At 41.2% G+C, this 15,953-nt stretch overlaps 1 protein-coding gene across 2 annotated transcripts in view; it reads left to right on the top strand.

Annotated features, from left to right (window-relative positions):
- The window catches only part of LOC115217152 (exportin-5-like), a 71,488-nt gene extending 57,772 nt beyond the window's left edge, over positions 1 to 13,716 (top strand). The window contains exons 31-32 of one of the 2 annotated variants that reach the window (XM_036507081.1): positions 2,544 to 2,639; positions 13,106 to 13,716. In XM_036507081.1, coding sequence (XP_036362974.1) covers positions 2,544 to 2,639; positions 13,106 to 13,126 — 117 coding nt within the window. In that variant the 3' untranslated portion in view covers positions 13,127 to 13,716. Of the gene's footprint in view, positions 1 to 2,543; positions 2,640 to 6,837; positions 7,445 to 13,105 lie in introns of those variants that run through there. The other variant, XM_029786767.2, reaches the window with a different exon arrangement.
- The last annotated feature ends 2,237 nt before the right edge of the window (positions 13,717 to 15,953 follow it).

The raw sequence follows: 15,953 nt of genomic DNA, 5'->3' as shown, positions 1-15,953 counted from the left end.
ACCAACCCGGCTGAAACCGGTTCTGGCTCTGTAGTAGAAATGTCTTATTTTCATAAGTTTTGAATTAAAATCTTCCACCAAACCTTAGTCACAACTTATGTTCCTAACACTAGATTAATGATAACTAAGTTATTTTACTAAATTCTTTGTTATATTTAAAGTAATTGAAAGAAACACAGAGCATCTCAACAGAAATACAATAACAAAAGGGTTAAGACAATATTTTCCTAATTGATATTGCAATCATTAACTGTTTTGTGATCTCATGTGTAACCAGAATACATTGGCTTTGTGTTTTAATCCATTTTAATCTCTTTAACATAGTACCCTGTATATTTTCGTTTAGAGGTGTCTAGTAAATATATTGTTGGCATCCTTTTTGTCTCGAGAGACAATGGAGTTGCGCATAAAGTAATCTAGTCTGGCTTTTACATTTCATGTCCTAAACATCATAAGCGGAAAGTGTAACCTCTCGAAAGAGCTGTTCTTCACTCCTGCTCCAGAGCGTCGGCTGCGGGGTCACTCCGAAAAGTTCTATCTGCGACGATTTCATCTCAATTGAAGGAGAGGGGCTTTCTCCGTCCAGGTTGCGGATCCATGGAATAAGCTGCCGGACGAGATAGTGAAGATGCCGACGACCGCTTGGTTCAAAGTCTCCCTTGGCCACAAATGGCCTGAACCGTTTGCATGAACACCACCCTGTACATAACTCCATGTCCCCCTACATGGCCTTGCTTTTTGCTTTTAGAGCCAAAAAATTAACTTAACATCTCCTGCTGTGGCTGCATAGTCCTATCCTGGACAAACACTCCCTCTGGCAGGTGCCTTGCGGCAGTAAATATATATTTGAATGAAAATATTCATCCACTGTACTCTGGGGTATCTGACACTAATTTCTAACCCAAAATACTACATTCATGATGTTATTCTCTTTTTCTATCATTAACAATCAGTAGCTGTCATATCTATCAATAACTTCATAATAAATCAATAACGGATCCAAAATAATTTGTGTACTTAGTTTTACTTATATACAGATTCAAAATAAATAATAAAAAGATATATTTTTTCATGGAAATTGAAACAAAAAAAAAATGTCTATGTTAAGAGGTTAAACTCTGAAGCATTAACTCTTTTGATACCAACCTAGCCAAAACCGCCTCTAGCTCTATAGTACAAATATTTTGTTTTCATAAATATTGAATTAAAATCTTCCACCAAACCTTAGTTATTATTAAGCTAGTATTGGGAACATAAATTGTAACTAAGTTCTTTGTTATATTTAAAATTAATTGAATGAAACACAGAGCATCTCAAAATAAAAACGGTAGCAAAAGAGTTAAGAATGTGTTTGACCCTCCAGTATAACAAGTCTGAGGTGAGGATGAATGATGACCAATCCATATCGTGTCAGGCTAGTATTTGATTCTCAGATACGAGACGTTTTGGCACAGCCGTTTTGGCGCCACCAATTTGGCATTGCCGATTTTACTCTGACTTATTTTGGGCATCGTATGATTTAACCCTTTAGCATTCGGATTACTCTGTCAAGTGTAATGCTTATTTATTCACATTTGTTTCAAATCAGTCATGCACCATCTCATAGCTTTGAGATTTGTGACCATGACGTGACATTCTATTTTTAGAAGAACATTGTAGGTTAGGTGTGAGAGGTCAAATCTGGCCAGTTTAACCAGAAAACAGGTAGAATATTTGGGCCAGATATGGCCAGCTTAAATGCTAACGGGGTAATGTTTTCCTTGTTCTTTCTCTCAGCATATTTCTTTTTACGTAGGAAAGTATTTCTATCATTTATGTTAAATTAATAAGTTTTATTGACTTTTTCTCCCACACACTCTCTCTCTTTCTGTCTCTGTATATATATATATATATATATATATATATATATATATATATATATATATATATATATATAGCACCGTGACCGACCAGGCTATCAGATGTTGCTACACATCGCTGGTCACAATGCGCTTCACATTGTTTTAGGCTTCAAATGATGCCAGCCCTCTGTCTAAGCGAGCAGGCCAACAGAAGAAAGAGTGAGAGAAAGTTGTGGCGAAAGAGTACACCAGCCCCTGCTAGAGCCGCGTGGAGCTTTAGGTGTTTTCGCTCAATAAACACTCACAGTGCCCGGTCTGGGAATCGAAACCGCGATCCTACGACCATGAGTCCGCTGCCCTAACCACTGGGCCATTGTGCCTCTATGTATATATAAACACACACACATACGCACACACACACACACACACACACACACATACATAAATATATATATATATCTATTTCTGCTAGCCTCCAGTGCTAAAAAGTGCTGCTGCCAAAACCAGGTTGTACATTCGATCTGCCGTACCAAATCGGTAGCATCCAAACCGCTGCTCCGAATTGTCTCATTCCATCGACTCTCCATTGATGAGTAGGTTTAGCAAAAAGAGTGAAAATGGATGACCAACTTGCTTTGTCTTGTGTTATGAATGTCGGCCGTAATTCTTCGTTTCGGCATTGATTTCTTCCTCTTGTTGCAGTCGTTTGATGACAAAGTCCTCCATGTGGCACCTCAGAAACAGTCTGACAAAAGGAAAAAAGATGCTTTTAAAAAGCTTGTCTCTGACATTATTGGTGTAAGTAACTGAATTCCTTCCTTTTTTTTTATTTTCGTTTTTCTAATTTTCTTTGGGAAATAGCTTTGGTTTCACCTTAATCTAGCTTAGTTCTTTGAGCTTGCTTTTAACATCATCTTAAAATCTCTTGTATAAACCAAAGAATGACAGCTATTGCCTTATTGTGTTTATAAATTATTTATAATACTGATTGTGTGTGTTATAATATTATATATATATAATAGATTATTTACCATAATTAAATGTAGGTACAATCATGGTTGTGTGGGTAAGAAGTTGTTTTCGCAACCACATGGTTTATAGTTCAATCCCATCTTGTGGTACCTTGGATGCCTTTTACTATAGCCTTGACCATATCAGTCTTTTGGTGAGACCATTTTTTAGGTAGAAACTGAAGGAAGCCAATCATATATGGATATACGACGTTTGCTCATGTATTAAAGCCACAGCATGTTATATTTGCTTTTAACTGAAAAAAAACTGGGGTGTCACTTGTATACAGGGTAAAGTTTGAATAGGAAGGGGGCGGCTGCGTCAACAGAATTCTGTCTGACCCATGCAAGCATGGAAAAGTGGATGTTAAAACAACGATATATTATATATATATATATAAAAATAGACAGATAGATGAAATAAGTTGATAGAAAGATAGATGAAATAGATACATAGATAGATGCAATTGATAGATAGATATATGTGTGTGTGTGTTTATGTCTCCTTGTCTTTCTGTTGTGTGGTTTGTAAATGAGTGTCACTGTTATACAAGCAGTGTCGTTCGGTTCCAACATTCTGTGAAAACCTGTCTGTCCTTGTAGAAGTATTATCTTGCTTGGGAACAGGTGGGGGGCTAGGGACAAGAAAGGCATTAATTAGGTTGTAGTAAAACAGTCTCAAACTCCATCCAGCTCCTGCTAACATGGAAAAGCAATGATGATGATATATATATATATATATATATATATAAAATCACAGATTAGAAGGAATTTGTTGTTCTTGCCACAGGAAGCCTTTCAACAGTACTAAATGTACTCTGTCAAAGCCAATATCAAAAATAAGAAAGAACACAGGAGAGGAGTGAATTCGTCAAGCTACTGAGATACCAGTCCTTTCTGCGTGCTTGAGGCCAGTGAATGACCCCTGGTGATTTCTTTGGCATGCGCTGTGTGCTTTTTAAAGACTGTTTTGTGATAATAGAATGGTGTCTGCTGTTTGCCTTCCTCGAGGTATTTTTTATCAATGCCAGCGCCGCCTTCACTGGCTTCTGTGCCAGTGGCACGTAACAAGCACCAACCGATCATGGCCACTGCCAGCCTCCCATGGCACCTGTGCCAATGGCACGTAAAAAGCACCCACTACACTCACGGAGTGGTTGGCGTTAGGAAGGGCATCCAGCTGTAGAAACACTGCCAGATCAGACTGGAGCCTGGTGCAGCCTTCTTGCCTCCCAGACCCCCGGTTGAACCGTCCAACCCGTGCTAGCATGGAAAACGGATGTTAAACGATGATGGTGAAGATAGAAGTGGAACAAAAACTGGTGATGATGGTCGTCAGGTTGCAAAAACTGTAATAGTTTAGCTACGTTATAAAGATGCAGAACCTCTAGATTAACATCCTTGGAGGGTAGGGTAGGCAGAAAATAGGGTCAATGATAGCAGAAACAAAGGGGGGGGGTGATGTCAAAGACTGGAGGTAGTGGTGGTGGGGTGGGGTGAGGGTTCTGGGGGTGAGTGTATGATTGCGGCATGAGATTGTGGTGGCGCAAGGGTCATTTCGCCCAGCTAGGTTCAGAGTCCCCTTGATTGGGGCTGCCCAGAGTCCCTGTGATCGGCGGTGTTTATCAGACCGAGAGTCGTGTTGCTTGGGAACACAGCCCATGTCATCGCCATCATTTAATGTTCACTTTTCCGTGGTTGCTTAGTAGGGACAGATGGAATTTGTTGAGTCAGATTTTCCAAGGCTGGATGCTCTTCCTGTCAGCAACCTTCGCTTGTTTCCAAGCAAGATAATATTTTCCCCATGGCCAGATATGTTTTCACGGAATACTGGAAATGAATGACATCCATTTACAACAATTATGCAATGTTTTGACTAAGGTACACACACACACACACACACACACACATTTTTATATTAATTAACGAATGACAAGGGAACAAGAATCGTAAAATCAACTTCAATGGCTTACATCTGTTTCTGCTATAAGAAGCAGTACACTCTGAACTGAGTGCTTGTGAAACATCCTATAGCTTCCTTATACGTTAATTAAATGAAGTGTATTAATAAAAAAAAATATCACGCTCTGCTTAATGCTTTCCTCTAACACAAATGTATAATAAACTCTAACAACTGGTTCTTGGTATTGCTTTTCCTAAGCAAAATCATAAAATATACATAAATATTTCATTGATGTAGACTAGTTGACTCCACCTGCCTTGGCCTTCAGAATACAATGATCCAGAACAATGCTGTAAAGAATTTTGTCTAATATCTCTAATAATTCTGTCATTCCTCTGTCAGAACTATCACTCTGCTTTATTGACCCCCATCAGAAGGATAAAGGCTTCAGTCTTTGTTGTGGCATGGTGGCTTGTGTGCCTCAAAGACCCTGAGAGCTGAGCCGGTGGAGTGCAGGCACCTGGTAAAGCCACTCATGTTGGGACAGGTCAAAAGACAGAGGCCATGGACCACCTCTTCCCAGTGGTAAAAATTGGGTTTATGTAGGGCTTAGGAAAAAACCCAGCTTCAGAAGTGTTAATGGCAATTCAAAAGCAACAATACCTAGGAAAGGAAGGCCCTCCATTGGAGCAATATGGAGGTAAAGGACTGCACCTAGAAAGTTCCCTTCAGAGGCACAAGTCCGGGCAAGGTTGTTTATGGAAAACCAGCAGTTGCCCATGCAGACCAGCCTCCCTTCTCCATGACACCGATGTTATCCGAGGGAAAGGCAAAGGCCGATACAGCTTGGCACCGGTGACATCGCAACTCATTTCTACAACTGAGTGAACTGGAGCAACATGAAATAAAGTGTCTTGCTGAAGAACATAACGCACAGCCTGGCCCAGGAATCGAACCACTGAGCCATGCACCTTCATGGAGGAAGAGTAGAAAAATCAAGGATCCAACTGGAGCGAAGCAGAAAAGACAGCCCAGAGTGAAAAGCATGGAAGAAAAGTTGTTGATGGCATCTGCTCCATAGGGAGCGAAGGGCTATGTTGAGTAAAGTAAGAAGGATGAAAAGCAGTGTTGTCTTCAGCAGGGTTTGAGCTTATTATGCCTAACAATTCTGCCACAGGAGAGAGGGGCACCTAATTCTGGCAGACAACCTTTCTAGTGCTGGTGGCAGCATAAAATGCATGCAATCCACATTGTAAAGTGGTTGGTGATAGGGAGGGCATCCACCTGTAAAACTCATGCAGGACGAAAAACTGACAACTTCCACAGGTGTCTTTACCTACCTGATGGTAATGGACCTCTACAGGTGGTGAAATAATGGGTGTCCTTCCAATCATACAGTCATGAAGTGTATGTGTACACACACACACACACACGCATGCATGCACGCGCATGGGGAAGGTTGACTGGCTTCGAAGTTTCTCCAATGGTGAGCTTTGTCAGATTGTCTGATGAAGCCAGCTACCATCAAAACTTGAAGCCACTTTCAATGTTTTCCTTATAAAAACGAACCTTATTCTCTAACTATATATCAATGAGTTTCAGTGAATGTGCACACATGTGTGTGTCCTGTTTTGCAATAGGACAAATTTATATTTAATCTCAACCGAAGCAAGGCTCAGTAACCTCACTACCTCCATAGAAACATGTTTGGCCATTGAGCTGTTTGTATTTGAAGGATTAAAGGAAATAATTCTTCGCTTGGCAACAGGAAGAGCATTCATCCATAGAAAATCTGCTCCAATGTGTTTTAAGAGAACCATGCAAACCTGGAAAGGTGGACATTGAAATGGTGATAATATGTGTGTGTGTATATACAATGGCTTCCATAAAGATTCTGTCTACCGATTTCATTCACAGGGCAACGGTTAGCTGAAGGCTATAGTAAAAGATACTTACCTAAGGTACCAGGCAGAGGGATTGAACCTGAAAAATGTGGAGTTGCAAAGTGATCTTCTTAACCATACAGCCATACCAATTATATATTTATATGATAATGATTTTAAATTTTCTTTTAATTCCACAGAAAAATCTCGGTGAGCACTTCAAGAAAGAAAGGCATTTTGAAAAACTCCCCCCTATATTCCAGCTGAAGAATAAACTGCCTTCTCTTGATATTCTAGATGCTTCCGAATCTACTGGCCTTGCCAATCTTTTCTGCGTTGATGCAACCAAGTAATGGCAGTTTGTAAGCTAGCCATGGCCACCACCTGCCAACCAAGTCTTTACTTAAAAAAAAAAATAATAATAATAAAACGAAAAATATACCTCCATGCTGTAACAAGAAATAACTGCTGTGGAATCGAAAATGCTCAAACTGTGCTGGGAACTGAAAAATTTGAATGAGAGAGAGAGAGAGGGAGAAGAACGAGATCTTAAATCATTGGAAGTTTTTGAAAAACACAAAAGAAACCTGCAAAAAAAATGTCTCATTGTATGTGTATGTGTGTGTGTGTGTGTGTGTGTGTTGAAGAGACCTGCTCTGTGATGTCAGACCATGGCATCACAATGTTTGCCCCCAACTACAGAGACCTCTTAATGCAGTCTAGCATTGATGTTGGCTACAAACAACATTATCTGTGATTTTACTTCGTGTCATTCATTAAAAAATAAGGGCAAAAAATCTTTCAAAATGTCTTTTTTTTTTTCTGGTTTATGTTTGAGTATTGTGTTGTCGCCTTCACTTTGCACTGTGTGATATCTATTTCTTTATTGCCCACAAGGGGCTAAACACAGAGGGGACAAACAAGTACTGACAAAACGGATTAAGTCAATTACGTCGACCCCAGTGCGTCACTGGTACTTATTTAATCGACCCCGAAAGGATGAAAGGCAAAGTCGACCTCGGCGGAATTTGAACTCAGAACATAAAGACAGACGAAATACCTATTTCTATTTCTTTATTGCTCACAAGGGGCTAAACATAGAGGAGACAAACAAGTACAGACAAAACGGATTAAGTCGATTACGTCGACCCCAGTGCGTCACTGGTACTTATTTAATCGACCCCGAAAGGATGAAAGGCAAAGTCGACCTCAGCAGAATTTGAACTCAAAACACAGCGGCAGACGAAATACCACAAAGCATTACACCTGGCGTGCTAACGTTTCTGCCAGCTCCGCCTTTGCATTGTATGATATCATCATCATCATCGTTTAATGTCCGCTTTCCATGCTAGCATGGGTTGGACGATTTGACTGAGGACTGGCAAACCAGATGGCTGCACCAGGCTCCAATCTTGATCTGGCAGAGTTTCTACAACTGGATGCCCTTCCTAACACCAACCACTCTGAGTGTGTAGTGGGTGCTGGGCCAGTCAGCAGTACTGGCAACGGCCACACTCAAATGGTGTTTTTTACGTGCCACCTGCACAGGAGCCAGTCCAGCGGCACTGGCAACGACCTCGCTCGAATGTTTTTTCACGTGCAAGTAAGGCGACACTGATAACAATCACACTCGAATGGTGCTTTTTATCATCATCATTTAACATCCGTTTTCCATGCTGGCATGGGTTAGACGGTTTGACAGGAGCAGACTCCAATTGTAACTTTGATAGGTTTCGGCCAGTATAGGCCCAGGCCATGTCTTACTTAATAACACCACCGTCTGTTTTGGCATGGCTTCTACAGTTGGATGCCCTTCCTAATGCCAACCACTTTGCAGAGTGAACTGGGTGCTTTTAACATGGCACCAGCATCTCAGTGACACACGTGGCGTCTTTTGTTTCCACTTTTCTGTGAAAATATGTCAGGGCGTGGGGAAATATTACATTGCTTGGAAAGAGATGATAGTTAGCAACAGGAAGAGCACCTGGCCAAAGAACAACCCATGCAAGCATTAACATGTTGATGGTGGTGATGATGATGATGATAATGTGTAGAGGTGCATGGCTATGTGGTTAGGGTGTTCAGCTGATGACCCAAAGGTCATGAGTTTGATTCCTGGTGGTACACTGTGTCCTTGAACAAGACGCTTTATTTCACGTTGCTCCACTACACTCAGCTGGCAGAAATGAGTTGTACCTGTTTTTCAAAGGACCAGCCTTGTCACATTCTGTATCATGCTGAATCTCCCTGAAGACTACATTAAAGGTGTGTATGTCTGTGGAGTACTCAGCCACTTGCACGTTAAATTCACGAGCAGGCTGTTCCATTGATCGGATCAACTGGAAACCTCAGCTTTATAACCGGTGGAGTGTCAGCTTTTAATGTGTCGGGGGTGAATTAGCAGAGGCTCTTTTTTTTTTGTAGGGGGAGGGTCAACTTAACCCTTTCATCCTTCCATGGTCAGTAAATGAAGTGCCAGTCTGGAGCAATGAACTAGCAGAATCATCAGAGCATTGGACAGGATGCGTTGCAATATTTGTTATGACTCTTTACGTTCTGAGTTCAAAACCTGCCAGAGACAGCTTTGCTTTGCTTTTCCATCCTTCCAAGATCAATAAACAAAGTACGTGTGTGGCACGGTGGACGAGTGGAATTATTAGAGCGATGTCTTGCATTTTGAGTTCAAATTCTGCTGGGGTCAGCTTTGTGTCGTTATCCTTCCAGGATTAGTAAAGTACTAGTCCACAGCGGTGGACTGATGGAATCAGTGAAACATTGGATGGGATGCTTTGTGACATTTATTCTGGCTCTTTCGGTTCTGAGTTCAAATCCTACCATGGCCTGCTTCGGTGATATAAGCTTCCTTAATTTGTTGCTGTTTGGTTTAGCCTGAGGTGGTCAGTGATGCACCAGAAGATTAATGACCAATAGCGTTCCACCCATGGCCAACAAGTCATTTTTTTTTTTAACCAAACGGTGGTGCCCCAGCATGGCCGCGGCCTTCAGGCTAAAACATTTTAAAGGATTTAAGGAAACATTATCTAATTCAAACACCGGAATAAACACGATGGGAAGAAGAATTCTTTGTGGATGAGAACGACAAACTGGTGTAGAAGGACGTGCGTGTGTGTGTTAATCGTTTTAACGTCTACTTTTCCATGCTTGCATGGGTCAGGCTGAATTTCGTTGTCAGGTATATTACCACCAGATGCCACATTTTGTTGTCAACCCTCACCTGTTTCCAGGTAAGGTAATATTTCGCTATGACTAGACATGTTTTTCTTGAAAGATTGGAGACGAAGGACAGCGCTTGTATGCCATGATGCTCATATCTTTCACAAGATGTCGAGACACACTCACATCTTACGGGCTTCTTTAAGTTTCCGTCTGCCATATCTTCTCACAAGCGCATCTAAATTTTCCAAAAGATATAAAATAGAAACTAAAGAAAAGATAACTTTGGTCAACTTTTTTCACAAGTATTGAATATATGCAGAGTTGTGTCCCTTTATATGAAAAATGGTAATAGTTATTCGACAAGTCGAAATTGACAAAATAAGGAGCGAACTGGAACGATTTCTGTTCCAGCATGGGCGCAATCTGATAATTGAAACCAATGAAATTCTTGCAAAAATTAAAATAAATATAAATTCATTACATTTGGCATATTCTATATAACTTAAATATTTTATCATAGAAGTACATAGGCGCAGGAGTGGCTGTGTGGTAAGTAGCTTGTCTACCAACCACATGGTTCCGGGTTCAGTCCCACTGCGTGGCATCTTGGGCAAGTGTCTTCTGCTATAGCCCCGGGCCGACCAATGCCTTGTGAGTGGATTTGGTAGACGGAAACTGAAAGAAGCCTGTCGTATATATGTATATATATATGTATATGTGTGTTTGCTTGGCAACCGATGCTGGTGTGTTTACGTCCCCGTTACTTAGCGGTTCGGCAAAACAGACCGATAGAATAAGTACTGGGCTTACAAAGAATAAGTCCCGGGGTCGATTTGCTCGACTAAAGGCGGTGCTCTAGCATGGCCGCAGTCAAATGACTGAAACAAGTAAAAGAGTAAAGAGTATACAGACGAACGATAAAGAAGTTCCTTCACAATTCCGAAGTCAGGGGTTCGATCACATTGCGTGGCATCTTAAGCTAGAGTCCTTTTACTGTAGTCCCCATACCTTGTTGTGGAAACTGTATGGAAGCCCGTCAAATGGATTGTATTTGTAATTCAAATGTACATCTTTCTCATACTGATTCTGTTTGAGGATCATGTTATATAGATAGGTAACGTAACTGAGGTATATTCAGCCACATCCATGTTGATTCAGTAAGTAGCTAGTTCAGTTAATTGGACGACTCACTGTTTATCGTTGAAACCGACGGAGTTTTTCATTTCTTTATTTTTTAAAAACTTTTTGTCTCATCATCATCATCATCGTTTAACGTCCGTTTTCCGTGCTAGCATGGGTTGGACGGTTTGATCGGGGTCTGGGAAGCCAGAAGGCTGCACCAGGCTCCAGTCTGATCTGGCAGTATTTCTACAGCTGGATGCCCTTCCTAACGCCAACCACTCCGTGAGTGTAGTGGGTGCTTTTTATGTGCCACCAGCACAGGTGCCAGGCGAGGCTGGCAACGGCCACGATTGGATTGGTGTATTTTACGTGCCACCGGCACTGAAGCCAGTCAAGGCGGCGCTGGCATCGGCCACGTTCGGATGGTGCTTTTTACGTGCCACTGGCACAGGGATCACAACTACAATTTCCATTGGTTTTTGATGTTGATGTACTTGACTCAATAGGTCTCCTCAAGCACAGGGTCGAAACGGTGTTTCTGTACTTGCCACCTGCACAGTTCAGCGGCACTGGCATCGGATTTGGTTCAAATTCGATTTCGATACATTTCAAAAATAAATAGACACCATCATTTTCGAAAGATATATTTCTAGAAACAAAATAATCACGTTTGAGGCATTGAACTACTTAATCTATTATTTAGTAGACATGCTTTGTGTATGATACACCAACAGGCTTGAAGCACCAACTAGTGTCTTCACAGATAAAGCAGTATAATGAGGGATGTCTATTTAATTTTGAGGTGTCTGTATCATCATCTTTTAACGTCCGTTTTCCGTGCTGGTACGGGTTGGACGATTTCACCTCCGGCTGTTAAGGTCGTGGGGAGCACCAGACTTCATTGTCTGTTCTGGCATGGTTTCTACAGCTCGATGCCCTTCCTAATGTCGACCACTTTACAGAGTGTACTGGGTGCTTTTAATGCGGAGCCAGCAGCGGTATTTGTCAAATGTAATACTTGTTTTCAATTATATATATAAGTTCGGCAAAATTTAGATTCAGATGAATATGGTATTAAGTTAAAGTCACCAGAATTTTGTATGGTATTATCCATATAAATCAAATGGGGTGATTATAATCAAAATAAGCAACAAGTATATCGAAGGTAGAGTAGTACAATCGTTTCATGCTACTTACAGTGTTTAATAAAATGAAGTAGCATGAAACGATCGTACTACACTACCTTGGATATCATTGTTGCTTATTTGGATATATATATATATATATATATACACATATTCTTTGGTCTCCTCTTCCCCCACTCTCTCACATTTCTCTGTCTTTCTCACTTTGCACCTCACTGATTCTGTCGCCAAGCCAATCTTTGGCACGCTCTCTTTCTTCTCCCCTCTTTAATTCCTTCTTTCTCTCTCTTCTCCCCCCTTTGGTGCCTTCGTCCCTCTTTTTCTCTCTCTCTTTGATTCCTTTGCCCCCTTTTTTTTCTCTCTCTTCTCCTCTCACGTGACCGCCGGTCAACTAGCCTTTCGGCTTCTAACCAGCGCCACAAGAACATCGTTGTCTTCATTTGCCGAAAAAGGCTTTTTTTCCAAATACGCCAGCTAAACTAAGTTGTACTGTCTATAGTCGTAAGACACCCGCTGTTTTTGTCCTGTTGTTACCATTATTGTTTTTTGTATTTATATTCGTATGGCATCGTCCGTTTTTCTGTCTTTGTTTCGTATACATTCGATCCTTTTTCCAAGAAATCTAATGCTCGTAGCTTAGTTTTTCCTTGGGGCTGGCCGCATCGGAGCGATCTCAAGATTAATCAGCCGAAATTGCGAGGATGATCCGGTTCTTGACTGAAGATTGAAGGCTTCGAATGTCCCGTCCGTGTTTTTTGTATCGTCTTCTAAATGTTTTACGTTCTTGTCCCAGTTTGTATTTTTCTACATATATTATATACAAACATACATATATACATATATATATAAACATATAAACATACATATATACATACATACATATATATATATATATATATATGTTTCTTTCTACCAAAATTACTCATGTTTTGCATTATGTGAGCCGTGATCGGGCAAAGCTATGATCAAAGGCAACCCACCTATGACCACCTCGTTGTACTTTTCTCTTTTTTCTTTTTTACAGGTTCAGAGTGAAGCGAAGTAGATACAACGGGGTACCTCATGCTGCTTCAAAAATCACTACCATCGCTCCAACCTCTTTCCCCCACACACGGACAGTGTCCTCTCAGCCTTTTGTATTGCAGTTACAATGGCCTCTACTTCTCCGACTTGGCTGGTCTCATCCATTCATTTGTCGTCTCTCTCTCTCTTCCTCCTGACATTTGTATTTCGTCCGTCCACTGCATCAGTCTATGCACTAACTGCCACGCCCAGTCCTTCCCCCACCCCAGAACGCTGACTCTCGGGGAAATTCTTCCAAACAGACACACCCCTTGCCTATGTTGTGCCTTCAGCCGTCAGTTTGCAATGGTTCAAGAATAACATTAATCGCTTATTGGCCATTGAAAAGCACACAAAGACTATTAGATTCACTTAAACATTTATTCTTTACCCAGGGTTTCGTCACTCCAGAAGAAGGAACCTCTCTTTGGACTCCTTCCACCGCTATTTGTCTATGGCCAGTCATGGCCACGTAGGTCCCAGGCTGCGGGTGAAATCATTTCGCCATCGGCACGTAAAAAGCACCAACCGATCGTGGCCGATGCCAGACTCCCCTGGCACCTGTGCCGGTGGCACGTAAAAAGCACCCACTACACTCGCGGAGTGGTTGGCGTTAGGAAGGGCATCCAGCTGTAGAAACACTGCCAGATCAAGACTGGAGCCTGGTGCAGTTTCCTGGCTTCCCAGACCCCGGTCGAACCGTCCAACCCGTGCTAGCGCAGAAAACGGACGTTAAACGATGAAGACGATGTCTTTGGTTGGCCTTTGATCTTGCTCATTGTCTTAGTGTCCGTTCCGTCATTTATTATTTGTTACTAGCAGTATCGCCCGGCGTTGCTCGGGTTTGTAAGGGAAATAACTATATAAGCATTTTTAGAGAGTTACTTCCCTTATAGATGCCAATTCGGGCTTTCTTAGCCATTTCTGTTTTGGTGTCTTCAAGCCATAAAGTCGTTGTTCTAAAAGAACGCTGGTCTCCTTGACAACGCTTTACGACGTTGATTTCCTTACACTCCCTTCCCCACAGCTTCACGAGGGAGGGAAGAAGGGGGAGAAGCAAACAGGTGCAGGTGTGACCATGGACGCCAACTCCGCCGCCATCGACACACGAAAAATTATGCATTAAAATGGAATAAAAAATGATGTTAAATTATTTTTAAAATCGTAGACTCATCGTAGACGCGCGCTAATACTCAGGCGGGCTCGATATGAATCATGACTATAAGATACCCGAATTTGGTTAAACTGCACCGCAAAATGTGGGAGTAGTTAGGAATCTAAATCGAAGGGGACAGACACTCACACAACTACAGTTTTATATATATAGATATAATGTCAAAATTCTTGACACTCAGCTGTAATTTTGTTGGCTGATATATATTTACTCTTTTTACTCTTTTTATTAGTTTCAGTCATTTGACTGCGGCCATGCTGGAGCACCGCCTTTAATCGAGCAACTCGACCCCGGGACTTATTCTTTTGTAAGCCCAGTACTTATTCTATCGGGCTATTTTGCCGAACCGCTAAGTAATGGGGACATAAACACACCAGCATCGGTTGTCAAGCAATGCTAGGGGGACAAACACAGACACACAAACACACACACGTCGTATGTATGTACATATATATATATGTGTGTGTGTTTGTCCCCCACAACATCGCTTCACAATCGATGCTGGTGTGTTTACGTCACCGTAACATAGCGGTTCAGCAAAAGAGACCGATAGAATAAGTAGTAGGCTTACAAAGAATAAGTCCTGGGGTCGATTTGCTCGACTAAAGGTGGTGCTCCAGCTTGGCCACAGTCAAATGACTGAAACAAGCAAAAGATTAAGGTAAATCCTGCAGTATTCTCTGTTCTAATACAACCTCCAAATTAAGATGGAGATCAAGATTACCTTTTAGTATTAATATTACTTCTATTGTTACCATTTTCACTGACTATTTACGACACTAGTTCCTGAATAGCCACCGAGATTCTATATATCGTTGACGGGAAATTCGGCCGTTGTCACGCTGCTGGATTTCTGTCACTGAAGAACTTATAGCAAGTTGAAATTACGTGATCTGGTGTTCCAGCAGCCATAGCAGACGATTCTCGTTTGTCAGCAATATAATTACGTGTGCTTCTATGCACCACGAGCCCTTATGAGAGATCCTTCGCTCGACGAAAATCTAGACACTAAATAACAAATAATAAACGTTTAAGAGAGGTTAACAGTCTGTGTTTTTCAATGTTTACTGTGTGTTTTTCACTCAGCAATCGTATTAATTGCGTTGTTCTCAATAATTTCTTCGCTTTCAGGCTACAAGTACAGACTCTTCGAGACAAAAAAAAAATCAATACAATAAAATGAAATCAATAAAAAAGAAAAACCAATACATTCATTTTATAATTTCACTTAAACTATTAATAACTAAAATTGTCTTCAAGCTGTGATTTGGCAGACATTAGTCTATCAAAAACTCCATATTTTTGTTTTTGTTTTGTTTTGTTTCCAATAAAGATCGTGTTATACAATGGAGCGTGAAATCGATGTTATTTTTAGCACACCGAGTGACCATTATGAGGATGACATTGATGCCGGCAAAAGAGACCGATAGAATAAGTTCTCGGGGGGTCGATTTGCTCGACTAAAGGCGGTGCTCCAGCATGGCCGCAGTCAAATGACTGAAACAAGTAAAAGAGAGAGAGAGAAAGAGTAACCGACAAGTCATTGCTCACCTGTTTGTGTGGTACTTATTTTATCGAACCTGAAAGGATGAAAGGTCAAATCAACCTCAGCAGGATTTGAACTCACAACGTAAAG

This window comes from Octopus sinensis, linkage group LG11 (genome assembly GCF_006345805.1).
Source record: "Octopus sinensis linkage group LG11, ASM634580v1, whole genome shotgun sequence".
NCBI lineage: Eukaryota > Metazoa > Mollusca > Cephalopoda > Octopoda > Octopodidae > Octopus > Octopus sinensis.
Note: the sequence above shows the minus strand (reverse complement) of the source record. Positions and strands in the feature narration are given on the sequence as shown.